This window comes from Nothobranchius furzeri, chromosome 4, assembly GCF_043380555.1.
Source record: "Nothobranchius furzeri strain GRZ-AD chromosome 4, NfurGRZ-RIMD1, whole genome shotgun sequence".
Taxonomy (NCBI): domain Eukaryota; kingdom Metazoa; phylum Chordata; class Actinopteri; order Cyprinodontiformes; family Nothobranchiidae; genus Nothobranchius; species Nothobranchius furzeri.
The window spans coordinates 83,065,731-83,081,025 of NC_091744.1; the positions used below are offsets into that span (position 1 = coordinate 83,065,731).

Sequence of the window (15,295 nt, forward strand, 5' to 3'; positions counted from 1 at the left end):
GTGGTGGCAAGACATATCCCAACACACTTAACCCCCCCCCCCCCCCCCCCCCCCCCCCCCGGGCTGTATACTTTCCCTTTGGGTAGGATCAGTCTGGGTCTCTGCTGTAACCTACTGAATGTCTTTTCTGTCATAACTGTTGTGTCAGCACCTGTGTCGATCTTAAAGACAACAGGATCCCCATTTACTATCAGTTCAATATCCCAATCTGTGTCTGAATCTGTTTCCTCTATTATGGTTTGCTCTGTTACAGCTCAGAGGAAGAGTCCTCCTATGAAAAATTAATCCTCTTCATCTATTTCAGCCTCAGTCCTCACTTCTTTTAACATCCTAGTTTTACACACTACTTCAAAGTGACCCTTTTGTTACACTTCCTGCACCTTTTACTATGGGCCGGACAGCTCTCTTTCTTCTCGTGCATCCTATTGCATCCATGGCAGTTTGGTTTAGGATCGTTGCGTTTTTGTCCCTGTGGCTGTCGTGACCTGTCGTGTCTGTGTCCTGTGTTGCCGTATTGTTTCTGTCTCACCTCATTCACTCCAGTTTCTACACGCTCTGCGCATTGTTGTTTCACTTGCTCGCTTCGCCGTGCGAGCTGAATCGCCCTCTCCAGCGTTAGGTCCGCTTCAAGCTGCAATTTCTGTGAGACCTCTTTGTCCAATATTCCATTCACAAGGCGGTCCCAAATCTGTTCATCCTTACTGTTGCTGAACTCGCAGTGCTGTGCGAGCTCATACAGACTCCAGACGAATGCCTCCACAGTCTCTCCCGCCTTTTAGGTCCTCTTGTGGAAACAGGCGCGGTCATGGATAACATTCCGCCTGGGTATAAAATGTTCATCGAACTTCTCCACTACCATCTTAAAGTCAAACTCGGGGTGTGGGTTAGCCTCCGTGGCAGCCGGGAACACAAATGAGCTGTATACGGGCTCCGCATCTCTCCCCATCGCATACAGGAGCAAACTGACCTGCACTTCTCCACTTTCCTTGTCCAGCTTCGACGCCACTCGGAAGCGGGAAAACTGCTGCCGCCACTCTGCCGGTTGGGCAAAATCAAACTGCTCTGGGGGACCAAACTTTGCCATAGCCTCCTGGGTTAGCGTGAAGTCCTTACTTCTGACGCCATGTCACGAAACGCCACCAACACGTCGTGTTAGTTGTCCAGTTACTTTCTTTATTAGTCAGCCACACCAGCAACACTTTCTTTTTGCTACTCCGCCTCCCGCTACATCCCCGGTACGGCAGCCCCTTCAGGACATGCGCTAATCTCACAACACACACACACAAGCTCACAACGGCATTGTGACATCATATGGTACCAGTTGATGTGACATATCATATGTTATTCAATAACGATGGCAAATTTAAATTCAAATGCCGTGCAGAGTTTTTACCCAAAGAGGGTGCAACACTGACAGTTTTAAGCAGAAATTTTGAATTTTAACTAAGGTGCACTAAAGTACCAAATTATTGACTACATGTGTCTACAGCACGATTAGACACTCATTTGTATAGTTTTTCAGCAAAAAAAAAAAGTTGATTTTGGGGTGATTTGCTCTTTAAATAATCTGCCTAAAACTGCCAGTGTTGCACCATCGTCAGGTGAAAACTGCACTGCACTGGAATTTAAATCTGCTATCGCTATTAGCTAAGAGGTACACTAGCTGGTACATTATGATGGCACAATGTCATTGGGAGCCTGTTTGTGGCCGTTTCTCAATACTCAAGGACACTAGTACATTCTTGTGTACTAGACAAGTATGTTCTTGGCAAGGACACCAGAAAGTCTGTTCTACCAAGTAGTAGAGGACGAAGACGGCATTTGGAACAGAACCATACTCTGTTGTGTCCTGGCAACAAGCGCTGCTTCTTGCTACAGTTAAAGAGAAAGTCACTCCAAATCACCATTTTTATTGCTGATAATAAATGAGTGTCCAATTGTGCTGTAGACAAATGTAGTCCATAATTTGGCACTTTAGTGCATCTTAGATAAAATTTAAATATTTTGCCTAAAACTGTCAGCGATGCACTGTCGTCAGGCAAAAACTCAGCACTGCATTTGAATTTAAATCTGCCATCACTATTGGCTAAAAGGTAATCTATGATGTTAGATGGTACATTATGATGTCACAATGTCGTGAGTGTGTGTATTTGTTAGAGGCTCCGCCCTCTCGGTCTGCTAGGCAACAGCATTTGTTGCATTTTTCAAACAGGAAGTGGGAGTTACGTAAGAATCTGGCAGGGGTTGACTTGCTCTTTAAAAAAAAGAACATAAAAAAATAAAAATAAAAGTCTAGTTTGTTCCTTAAATAACAACAAAACATATTACTTGTATTAAATTTATTATTTGTATGATATTTGACCCACTTTGATCAAAACTGATAAAATTTTAGCATTTTCCGCAGTCTAATGAATAAATAGTTTATTTTTCATCAGAACTGAGCTAAGCTGCTTTTATTTTGATAGTGGGTTTGCTAATTAGCATTTTCAGGGCTCTTGAAGAGTAAAACTCAAACACACATAGCAAAATGTACAGGTTACACACATTCATTTACAATAACACACAACTTTATATTGTTTTATTTGTAACTGTAATATAAAACATTGGTCGTTAGCTTTTTCTCTGACGTTCAGAGTTTAACAGTTTGTGACGCAATGCATTATGGGAAACTTTGCTATCCCAAGTCCGCAGAAGGATGCATTGATGCATCCTCGATCCAATGGGCGGAACAAGAACACATTGGGGAACTTTGAGCAAACTCACCTTTATGCATACTCAGGATTGGAACAGTCCTTGGGACTTCGCTGATGACATTTCACAAAGAACATGAGTACATGAGTTCGGACAAGTATGCATATACACACCCTGTGTGCATTTGGTAGCAACTCCGTCCTCTCAGTCTGCCAGGAGTGGGAGTGGAGTAAGACTCTGGTAGGAGGTGACTTGCTCTTTAACCATTTTAAGCATATACTGAAAAATATCCTACTATGGTCAAATACCAGTCTGAAAAAGAAAGCCTGAACCACTAAACGATTGCAAAAGTTCTTGCTCTTAGTGGTTAAATAACGGGTTGTTTTGAAAATGTAGTTGCTGTAAATATATATATTTTACTACAGTAAATGTGTACGCGTGGGTGTATGGAAGATGGACATTCTGAGGTAGGAACCAATGTTGGCATGGCACGATGGTGAGTCGGAACCCGCAAGGCGCGGACTAAACGGAAGTTTAGACGGTTGCTGTGGGTGAATGGTGAGCGTCTCCTTAAACCTAAAGTGAACTCCCTCCTCAGTGTTACCCCGTTTTCCTTTTCCCTCACCCATGGCGTCGAATTCTGACATCGACATTGAGGGAGCGACCCAGCATCTTCGCGACATCCTGAAGCTCGACCGTCCCGGGAGCAGCGCCGGTAAGTGGGACTGCTGCGCTCCAGCAGGCCGCGGAAGCTAACTTAGAGCTAACATGTTACATCCACAGGCGAAGCTCCGGAATGTGAACTTTTCCGGAGCAGAATCGCCCTCTTGTACATTTCACGAAGTGCCGACCGTAGACAACACCCACCTAAACGTATTTAGGTCTTAAACGTTTTCGCAGAGGCATCTGCGAAGCCGCTAATTGTTTTTTTTTCTGTTCGCCGACTACGTATGGGTGTTAGCCTCTGTCAGTATTTTCTGGTGGGGACAAATTGCTAGCCAATGAAAAAGTGGGTCAGTTTTTAGTTCGCTGTCTAGACTCTGAGGCAAACGTTTTGTATTATGTTTACTCTATGCAATTTTTAATGAACTGGTAATACGCTTATTTCTTGAAACTGCGTAGGTCACTGCTTTCGATTTCTCTCAGCTACTGTTGTGTTTGCTCATGGCGCCACTGACTTTGCTATATAAACCTCGATGTTTTATACAGTGCAAACGTTAAAACAAGTACTTTAATCTGTTTAAAAAGGTTTTAAAAATGCGTATCAATTAACATTAAAGCATTATATGTATGTGTAAATGTATATAGCCAGCAACACTGAGTTGTTTTGTTGTTTTCCTGCTCCATAAAGCCAGATTCAATGGTTGAATCAGCAGCCTATCAAGCTCTGCAGAAGCTTCACATGCTGATTAAAATCAGGTGTGTTGAAGCAGAGAAACAAAACATGCTCAATAGTGCCTCCTGGACCTGCATAACCCATTCTTTCCGTTGATTGTGAAAACGGCTGCAAAACGTATTACATGGCAATTAGCCACAGTTATAGTGGACAGGTTCCTTTTCAAATTCAGCCAAGTGTGACATTGTGGACACGTCCCAGAAGTAAAGGGACGCTATCATTCTGTTTCAAGGCTATGGCCCAATCCAAATACTCCCACTTGCGCCCCTTAATTACGCATTCCAGTCCAGGGGTGCGAGTGTGTAGGGCAGCTATATAATTCCAGGCCTTGAGGGCTGGTATCCAGCACGTTTTAGTGTTTTCTCTAGTCCAACACACTTATTCAGTGGTTGAGTAGAATTGACTTGACTTTATTGATCTCAAGGTGGGGAAATTAACTTGTTACAGCAGCACCCACACTTCAGAGGATAATTAAAATAAAAACAAAGGTACATGTATATATACACATAGGATGTAATCTAGTACTGCAATCACATATGCAGCAGCAGGCTCAGCAGAAGCTTGTTAATCACCTGCTGATGGAAATCAGGTGTGTTGAAGTAGGGTTAAAACCAAAACGTGCTGGATACCGGCCCTTGAGGCCCGAAATTGAATAGCAGTGGTGTGGGATATCCCGATCCTCAATTGTGGAAATTGACCGTGACTCTTTTGTCCCTTGTATCCTTGCCCAAGTTTGCACTGATGCAAATTCAGCGAGGGGTGTTACCCGTATCCATTACTGCGTGGGAATTTTGAGAAGGCAAAACAGTGGTTCAAGTGGCTTTTCTGAAAATATGTATTTTTATGGAGCTAGGATTGGGACAATATTCAGCGTAACTTGTACCAAGTTTTGTAACTTCAAACATGTTTCATCACATGTAACTTTGGATTCGTAACTTGTAACTTTAGTTTTCTAACTTGTAATTCTCAATTCGTACTTGTATTTCTTGTTTTGTAACAGGAACGTTGTATTTTGTACATGTATTTTTTTTATTTGGTAAGATCAAACTTTTATTTTGTACATTTACTACTCATTTTGTAACATCAAACATTCATTCAGAAACATGAAACTTTCGTTTTGTAACTAGCAGACTTCCAAATGGAAAAAATCAAGGTACAAGTTTGAAATCAAAACTCTCAAAACACACATTTCATTCTACAGGTACAAACTTCAAATCTACAGTTACGGATCTTTTTGTCTCGATTCTAGCGTCAGTGTTTGATGTTACAAAATGAGTAGTAAATGTACAAAGTAAAAGTTTGTTTTTACAAAATAAAAAATACATGTACAAAATACAACGTTCCTGTTACAAAACAAGAAATACAAGTACGAATTGAGAATTGCAAGTTAGAAAACTAAAGTTACAAGTTACAAATCCAAAGTTACATGTGATGAAACATGTTCGAAGTTACAAAACTTGGTACAAGTTACGCTGAATATTGTCCCAATCCTAGCTCCATATATTTTCAAATAAAATAATTTGATTTTAAGACAATTAATGATGATATGTGTTTATTCTCTGCATGGTTTAGAATAAGATTTAATGTGAACAGCAGTGAATGTATATTTTGTCAAGAAATTGTTTGAAAGTTGTTAATAAAGATCTTTTTAAAAAGTAGCACAGACACACTTGTGTACTACACACTCGAAGCCTTACTGTGCACTTCGCTGAAGACCGTAGGGCGCAGTGCGAGTATTGGGAATGGGGCTATTTTTTTATAAGCTACGCTTCAGAAACACGTCAAGCTCTTCAGTTCAGAATGAGCCAGACAGGAAGTCAAATGCAAAAGCAGTGTTAGTGTAAAATATCTGGAAAATAATTTGCGTGTTTGTCATTTCTTGTGAAACCCCCGTAAGCCGATTTTACCAGAACAGAAAATTAAACCATATACTTTTTTTTTTAAAACATGAAGCTGTCTTTCTCCTTGCTTTTTAATTGTGGGGACTTCTGAAATCACGCGTGGTGTTGCAATTCTCTTGTGAAAACTTGTGATCTCACAGCATCAGCTGTGTGGAACACTATTGCCCCTGTTTCACGTCAGATGTGCTCTCGTTTGGAAGGAAGCTTGCGGGGAAAACGCTGCTTTAGTGGCCGGTGGAAAGAGGGTTACAATTATAGCTGCACAATATACTAAAATTTCAACACTCCTGATTGTAATCAGGTGATTAACATACGTCTGCTGAGCTGAACAGGTGCTTGAACCACAGAAACAGGTGTGTTGGAGCTGGGAAACAATTTTTGGGTTGAGCTCTTAAGGACCAGAGTTGTACACCCCTGACAACTAACAGGAATGCAATAAATCATTGGTTAATATACACTACCTGGCTAAAAACAAGTCTCCACCTGGATTTACCTAAGCAGATAGGTAGGAGCCTCCTAATGGATACTTACTGCAGGGCGATGATTTTTCAGCTGCAACAAGTTATTTAACACAACTGGTGCAACGAGCTGCTTCTCAGTTCCTAAACAACCAAGTGGAAAGACACACCTGGTGGTGGTGGAAAAGGTGTTAGTCTGTGAGAGAAGGGTCAGGTCACTGGCATCAAGCAGAGAAAACATCTAAGGAGATGCAGAAACGACTAAAACTGGGTTCAGAACTGTCCAAGGCTTTATTAAAACTGGTCTGATGAGTCCAGATGGACCCTGTCTCAGCGTGAAGGTGCATCAGGGTAAGAAGAGAGGCAGCTGAAGTGATGCACCCATCATGTCTAGTGCCTACTGTACAAGCCTGTGGGGGCAGTGCTATGATCTGGGCTTGCTGCAGGTGGTCAGGTCTAGGTTCAGCAACAGGAAGTGCTCCACGGATGAGATCAGCTGACTACCTGAATATCCTGAATGACCAGGTTGTTCCATCTTCCCTGACGGCACGGCCACATTCCAAGATGACAACGCCAGGATTCATCGGGCTCAGATAGTGAAAGAGTGGTTCAGGGAGCATGAGACATCATGTTCATACCACAGAGTCCAGACCTTAACCCCATCTCTGGGATGTGCTGCAGAAGGCTTTGTGCAGCGATCAGACTCACCGTCATCAATGCTACATCTTGGTGAGACATTAATGCAACACTGGATGGAGATAAATCTGGTGAAGCTTATGGAAACAAAGCCGCAGCGAGTGTGTGTCGTAATCAAAGCTAAAGGAGGTCCAAAATAAATATTAGTGTCCTCTTTATTTTAAGAGTCTCCTGGTGAAACAAGGATTAAATAAATAAAAGCGGAGAAACTTATCACAAACTTAAATTGTCACCTCTTAATTCAACGTGATTAACTGTTTGGCTCAAAAAATGTATTGTGACCTGAATGTATGAACTATTTATTCAGTTATTTGTAAATTTGGGCGTTAATTCTCGTTGCTGCGACTCGGTGCTGACGTTAAACAACCTCTGTACAGTTATAAAATACAAGAGTGTGTTCAGTAATAGGGCTGCACAATTAATCGTAAAAAAAATCGCGATCTCGATTCATATTTGTGTACAATCTCATTTCCAAATGGCAGCAATTTTAAGTGGCTGGCTAGATGAAAGAGGACTATGTTCTCTGCCGTGGTCAACAATCATGTTGCCATGATAAATGTTATATTTTGTTATTGTTGTTTACATAAAAAAAACCTATTACCTACCTCTCTCATCACCTTACAAGCATGTTTTTTTTCACAATAAAAGCATACTTTACTGTTTCTGTCACCATCTTCAGATGCACAGTCAAGCGATGGTCAGAGAAAACTGTCCTTTAATGGGGAGCTGAACGGCTTGCTGGGAGCAGGTCTGCTAGGGAGCGCCGATCGTTCAGTGATGTCTGAATCCACCAGACCCATCTCCACAGACCTCAGCAGTGTTCAGGAGAGTCAGAGGATGTGAGTGTTGACCCACCTCAGTCCTTTTTTATCTACGAACATGAGCATTAAAAAAAACATGTGTCAGCTGCCTCACAGGTGACGATGGGACCACCTGCATCCCCATCACCTCGAGCAACGTGGAGATTGTGGCGAGTCAGGACTCCAGCATCAACAGCAAAGCACGAGGGAGCAACAAGGTGCAACGCTGCCAGAATAAAAACAGTGACCGTGTCGTATTGCTGGAAAAGGTCACTTTAAGCCTCAGTGAGACATCCGTCACATTTCTAACTGCAAAATAATTTATGTTTAGGTTAAAATTCAGCCTGTCGCCAAATATGACTGGGAGCACAAGTATTATTACGGCAGGCTGATAGCCGTGTCCAACTCCTTCCTGGCGTACGCCATCAGAGGTGAGTCCCAGAGCTGTTATTTGTGTCGTTTAGGCTTTAAAACAAACGCAACCCTCTGATGTTTCTGTAGGTTCCTAAAGCATTCTGCTAGTAGAAAATGTTTCTCAGAATCTGTCTAATCCTGACTTTGCAGGTCTTCCTTGTCCTGCCTTCCATGTTTTTGATAAGGGATTCAAAACTGACATCACAGTTTAGTTTTATTTTACGGTTCCACCTAGGGCTGAACGATCTTATCGTTTTTGGACCGAAATAGCGATTTTAAACAGCACGATCACGTGACCGTCAAAACTGCAGTTTTAGCGGTTTTGACTGATCCAGGATCAGTTGTGTAACTTTATTTATTTATTTAATTTTTTTTACATCCGGGGTTTCCCCCTGTATTATGGCGGCGGCAAAAGTCAGCACGTGGGATGGGGTGGGGTGTACCGTTCGGAGCCGAGCCCAACTCCACAGCTGCCAGAGCTGCATGTTCAGGTTATTTTCCCTGTTTTATGTTCCCACACACAGCGCTGCTAGAGCCGATGATGATGGCACCGTAGGTGGGCCCGGGACAGAGAGAGAGGGAGAGAGAGACTCCTCCCACATCAGCAGGTTCAGGCTGATTTCTAAAGCTTGGTTTACGCTTCATCAGCGCGAGTGCGGAGCCGCGCACTTCAGCTGACTCGAAAGCTCAACTTCTCTTTTAAAAATGGTTTGAACGTGTCTGACGTCGCACGTTAGTTCAAACAAGCTAAGGTGTCAGAATGCGTGCGCCTCTCTCACGGAGCTGATGTTAGTGACGGCTTCAGCCTGCCGCGATGACGCAGGAAAACTGTGTGCATTTGTTATTTATTACATTTAAAAGCTGTTTCCACCCACAGATTTTCTCCATGCATGTTTGGAGTAGAACATGTTTTCATAAAGCTCCTCTAGGTAAAAAGCACAAGCTGCTTCACAAACACGTTAAAATAAAAAAAGGATAATAATGGGAGAAAATATTAATAGCTTTAACTGTTTTTATTGGATGATTAAATAGTAAATATGAATGTGAGTGATTTGTTGTGCTAGATTAGAATCTAGACCATCTTTTCACTTCATCTACAGGATGGCTTGGCAGGCTAGTGTTGGACCTTTATTTGCAGAAATCGTGAATTGAACCAAAATCGCAATTTCTGCTGGAAAAAAATGCAATTCAGTCTTTTCCTAAAATCGTTCAGCCCTAGTCCCACCTCAGAACCAGGTTCATGGAGATAACAGCATTTGTCCGAACCTGCATGGTTTCTATTGTTTTTCCCTCCTCAGGAGCCAACTCTCATGCTATGATTCGGGTTCTGAGTTTGGATTTTAATGAGCGCACCCTACTGAAGGGCTTCACGGGGGCCGTCACAGATCTGGCTTTTGCCCACCTCGACTCCTCTCTGCTGGGCTGTGTGGACGAGGCGGGCAACCTGATGGTCTGGCAGCTCACTCTCACTGGCAGCAAAATACTGTATCCTGAAAAGGTGGATTCAGTGGCTCGAGCCTCCATTGTTTAGGTCACATCATCTCTGTCTAGGTCTAGTGAGGTTTTGGGGCCTTCTTCTTTTGCGAAGTCAGATTTTTCTTTAACCGAAGTTCCCTCAGAGATCAGATTGTCGTTCATGTCCAGCGTCCAGAAGACACCCCGCTGAATTCCCACCGTCGCCTCATCTGGTGCCCCTTCATCCTGGATGACAATGAGGAGAACCAGGATGATGTCAGCCAGACTTTGGCTCTTCTGCACGAAGACAGGGTATGATGGCGTTTTACACAAATCACATCTGTTCCTGAAAATGCACTTAAGCTGTAGACTAGAGACGTTTATAATGAGTTATCCTTGGATCGTGGATTATTACACTCCACATTTTCTTTTCCGCATCATGAACATTTTACTTGTCCCCCCCCCCCATCAAGGCTGAAGTTTGGGACATTGAGGTTTTGAGAGCCAACCACAGCATCTGGCCTGTTGATGCCACAGAACTCAAAGAAGGTCTGATCACGGTCAAGGGTCACACCCAGGTAGGGAACGATCTACTGTCAACCTGAAAGATTAAACGGCTTCGGTTTTGGTATTCCAGATTACTGAGACAACCGCGTTTTACGTAACACCTTAGAATATTATCATGTGCTGCTCACCACCATTGTTATAAGAATTAAAGTGGTCCTTCACTGAAAAACACTTTAATTGATTATTTCTGATTCTAACGGGTCACTCTGAGTGTTTCGTGCAGGCTGAACATGAAAATAGTCTCCTACATCTACCTCCTGCAGTAGCTTCTGATAGAAAACAGACGGTGAAACTCTAGGATTAGAAAAGCCTGACAGATCTACGTCACACTGTCACTGACCCTCAAATTCCACTACCTCCGCTCCGACACGAACGCCCGAGCAAAATCGGTCCCGTTGTAGTCAATCAGAGCAATTCCACTACTGCGGCCGTGCTGCGGCAGTGCACCGCCCTCTGTTCCGGCGTCCGGCAAAAATAGAATCGATCCTATTTTCGCCGGACGCCGGAACACCTCTGCAGTAAATGGACAGAAATCACAACGGCCCAACAGGAAAAGGAGCAAGCACAACTTCTGTTTTTCACAATAAATCGATAAACAAAAGGCGTTTTTTGTTTCATATGCACAGGTTTAACAACTTTTAACAACTATCAATGGCGGCAGAACTTTAAACGCACAAAAATAAGCCATAAATACAGTTTGCACTATCAAAGCAGTCACACTTTGTTGATCCAAACACTGCTGATCTCTCAACACAAATGATGGGCAGATTAAACAGTTCATGTCGATGCTTCTCCCACACAACGGGTGTTTGGATCTAACTTCCGCGTTTATTGCTCGGACTGTATCGCAAGATCTCGAAAATCCCGCGCATGCTTGTTTACCCACCTCAGGTCTCCGCACCGGAGCGGAGCCGTTGTAGAGCGCGTACCAGTAAAAATTGAGTTCAGAAGCGAGCTGCTGCGGAAGGCGGGGGCGGACCGGAGCGGAGGTAGTGGAATTTGGGGGTAACATTCATGGACTCACCCATCTTGACTTCTAGCATCCAGGAAACAGCAGAGAAAGTCTCGACTAGTACAAGCGAACTGTTGGCATTAGCAACTCCACCGCACAGCAGAACTCCTCCAGACTCGTGTTATTTGTGGAGATAAAACATCAGCATTGCAGAGCAAACCGTCAGTGGTAGAGCCATGTTGCTGTTAGCCAATCAGAGGAGAGATGAGACTCCAAATCCTGTCGTCTTCAGCTCAGCTTTCATGTGGCTCACTTCTAGTTCCTGAAGAGACGAGTGACCCTCACTTGTGTAGCGCCTTTCATAGTCCGAGGACTCCCAAGCTCTTTGCGCTACAGTGTGTCATTCACACCCTGGTGGTGATGAGCTACGATGTAGCCACAGCTGCCTTGGGGCGCACTGACAGAGTCGAGGCTGACCAACCCTCCGACCGCTACCAGCAGGCAAGGAGGATTAAATGTCTTGCCCAAGGACACAGCAGCAGCATTATCTGCCAGGAGCTGGGATCGAACCTGCAACCTTCAGATTACTGGACGACCCGCTCTAGCTCCTGAGCTGCTGCTGCTGCTCGGCACAAACGGGCACACTGGGTTGAAACGTGTTTAGTCACAATACTAAAATGCTGTTTTATCATCATCCTTTACTGGTGCTCTAATGTCAAATGTTTATTTTCTTATAAAAACACCATTTGAAACGTTTTTTTTTTTCTGTTTCTGTAATTTTTTCCTCATGAATATTTGTGGCTGTTACCCAACAGGATAAGGAGACTAGTTAAAAAGAAAACAGTCTATTTTTCCATCATAAACATTGACGAGTTGTGGCCAAACAAAGAGAAAATGGTGGACATTTATTGTTGAATGTTGCTTCCTCCAGCGTGTTAGTGAAGGAGCGCTGTCTCCTGATGGAACCGTGTTAGCCACAGCCAGCCATGATGGGTACATCAAGTTCTGGCAGATCTACATAGAAGGTGGACAGGACAAGCCCAGGTAAACTAGCAAGGTGTTGTTTTAGATCCCTGATGTACACAACTGTTCGTTTTACTCATTTTCTCCCGATATTTTCTAAATTCTCAGTTTTTTGTCTTCTCTGTTGTCCAGATGTCTCCATGAGCTGCGACCTCATGGAGGACGTCCCGTCTCCTGCCTTCTTTTCTGTGACAACCACAAGAGGCAGGACCCAGAGTGAGTGATCGTTAAACTCTGACAGATCCACAGCAGTTTGAGTGGCGCTGGTCTGATTTCTCCTGTTCCGGTTCTGCTCGTAGGGTTCCTTTCTGGCGTTTCCTGATCACAGGAGCAGACCAGAACCAGGAGCTGAAGATGTGGTGCACCGTTTCCTGGACTTGTTTACAAACCATCAGGTTTTTCATTTGTTTTTTTATTTGCTGCTTATGCAGAGATTTTAGACCAACCTGAGCTAAAGTCGCAATGGCAACCTTCTGGTTCAGACAATCGACATATATACTGGACAATTCATTTCCATAGGCTACAATAACACGTTTTTGAGGCTAAATGGGAGGTGGTCACCACCGCCATTTTGACCGTGTCACAGGTTCCGTCAAGCCCAGACAATTTCACAAAAGGGAAGAGAGGTGGAGCTGAGGGTGTGGCTGTAAGGCTGGGATCAACTGACGACACCCGGTCGAACTAGCTCCAAGCTAACCTGAAGCTAACCCAAAGCTAACGCGGAGGTGGGAGCTAAGCTAACGGAGGTAGCAACCTAGCTACAACCGGAGTTAACTGTGCACACCACCAGAGCTTCTGAGTCAGAGATACGCCGGGCTGACCGCTGGGTAAAACCGGGTGGAACACAGAGGTCTCCGAGAGCTCCACAAGCCGGCAACCGCACGGCAGACAGAAGCCGCGATCAGACAGAGATGCGCCGAGCTGCGGGGAGGGGAGAACCGGGTGGAAAGCATCAGTCTCCAGAGAGCTCCACAAGCCGATAGTGGGAACCCAGCTCCACCAACATGTTATATTTCAATCCATTTTCTAAAGTGCAGCATATGTTAAATGCACTGGGTTTTACCCTATTACATTTAAATTTCATGGTTAAACAGTACATGTTAACATCTAAGCTCAGCTCGGCAGTGACCTAAAATACATAAATATAATTTTACTTACCGAAAAAAATGAAGTGGAGACTCCTTGGACGCTCTTTTAGGGCAATTAATGCCACAGCAAGTCATTTTGTCCAACAATTGCACAAATAATATCCAAACAATAATACACAAACACAGAGACTCAAAATCCCGGAACAGTTTCCACGCCAGACCGAGGCTCTACTGAGGCCTTTCCACTGAGCTAGCTCTGTGGTCACGTGGGTCTGATGCTCATTAATTATACAGAATTTTAGGCTTTTAATACACTTAAACAGAAGAGTGAGAAAATAATTCACCCCCCTCAGAGTTGTCATGACTGTAAACTAGATCATTTAAACCAAAAACATGTTTTGGTACCAGGCTGTAAACATGTTTATTTCTGCTGTGAAATTGGTATTTTTAACATGGGAGTCAATGAGGATTTGCTCGCTTCTGACACCAGCCCCTAGTGGATGAGGGTGGAACTGCAATTTTTGGTACTTCCGGGTTGGACTCAATATTTGAGCCGCATTGTGGGGGCTTGGTTCAGACCCGTCTCTGGTGACGATGCCTGAAGTTTGTGTTATCGCTTTTATGTTTCCACTCGGATACAAACTGCTGTTCTTCCCTTAGGTTCTCTCCAGATCTGCTGAACTCATCGATTCTGCCGAGCCTCAAGGCCAGTTTGGATCTCGCTGCTGAATATTTGATTCTGACAGACGTACAGAGAAAGGTCAGCTGTGTTCTTCACAGACGTTCACTTGGAGAACATGAGATGTTCAGTGGTGATCTCTGATTAACCTGTTCTCTGTGCTTCACAAAGCTCCGCCTCCTCCCACATTTAGCTGTCGGTGTCCTCCAACAGGTTCTGTATGTGATGGAGCTTCGACAGGACCTGGAGAAGGGGAAAGCCAGTTTCACGGCGGTGTCGGAGTTCCTGCTCACTCACCCTGTGCTTAGCTTCGGGGTCCGGGACGTCAGCCACAGCCGACTACGACACACCGAGGTCCTTCCTGCAGAGGAAGAGAGCGAGAGCATGTCAGCAGGTGCTCACCACGACCCAGTCCCAGCTCTCTGTGGTGACCTCGCACCATGAAGGGATTTTAAATGATCATGAATTAAAACCGAAAATCAGATATTTGCTTCTGATTTCCATCCTGCTGTTCTCTGTAGTTGTGATCAGCCAGCTTCAGGATGGATTAGCAGAAACATGTTTTAGTGACGTAAAATAAAAATACTAGTATAGAACTTTAAGGGGTAACGGAATATAGAACAATGCAACACATAAACTACCAGGAAATTAAAGAGCAAGGCACCCCCAACTATATACTATATAAACTATATAAATGCCTGTCTAATCGTGCTGCAGACACGTGTAGTCAATAGTTTTGCATTTTAGTGCATTTTAGTTTAAATTTAAATTTTCTGCCTAAAACTGTCAGTGTTGTGCCGTTGTCAGGTAAAAACTCTGCACTGCATTTGAATTTAAATCTGCCATTGCTATTGGCTAAGAGGTACCCTAGAACGTTCGCTGGTACCATATGATGTCACAATGGGTACCATATGATGTCACAATGTGTGTGTGTGTGTGTGTGTGTGTGTGTATTAGCGTCTCCGCCCTCTCGGTCTGCTAGGCAACAGCATTTGTTGCATTTTTTCAAACAAAGTGGGAGTGGAGTAATACTCTGGTAGGTGGTGACTTGCTCTTTAAACACCCGAGTGTGGTAAACTGGTTTATCATAAGTCTAACCACAAACTCACAACATGCCTAAAAGAACCGGGAAGCTCTGGATGAGTTAAAAGGAAGTAAGGTGGTGCAGCAAAGGG

General features: G+C 43.8%; 1 protein-coding gene across 1 annotated transcript in view; it reads left to right on the forward strand.

Moving 5' to 3' along the window:
* The first annotated feature begins 3,195 nt into the window (after window positions 1–3,195).
* Window positions 3,196–15,295, forward strand: part of edc4 (enhancer of mRNA decapping 4) — a 33,970-nt gene continuing 21,870 nt past the window's right edge. Inside the window, exons 1-12 of the mRNA XM_015965209.3 lie at window positions 3,196–3,406; window positions 7,822–7,981; window positions 8,049–8,160; window positions 8,274–8,373; window positions 9,655–9,841; window positions 9,976–10,123; window positions 10,285–10,389; window positions 12,262–12,374; window positions 12,486–12,569; window positions 12,653–12,748; window positions 14,102–14,201; window positions 14,334–14,514. Coding sequence (XP_015820695.3) covers window positions 3,319–3,406; window positions 7,822–7,981; window positions 8,049–8,160; window positions 8,274–8,373; window positions 9,655–9,841; window positions 9,976–10,123; window positions 10,285–10,389; window positions 12,262–12,374; window positions 12,486–12,569; window positions 12,653–12,748; window positions 14,102–14,201; window positions 14,334–14,514 — 1,474 coding nt within the window. The 5' untranslated portion in view covers window positions 3,196–3,318. The remainder of the gene's footprint in view (window positions 3,407–7,821; window positions 7,982–8,048; window positions 8,161–8,273; window positions 8,374–9,654; window positions 9,842–9,975; window positions 10,124–10,284; window positions 10,390–12,261; window positions 12,375–12,485; window positions 12,570–12,652; window positions 12,749–14,101; window positions 14,202–14,333; window positions 14,515–15,295) is intronic.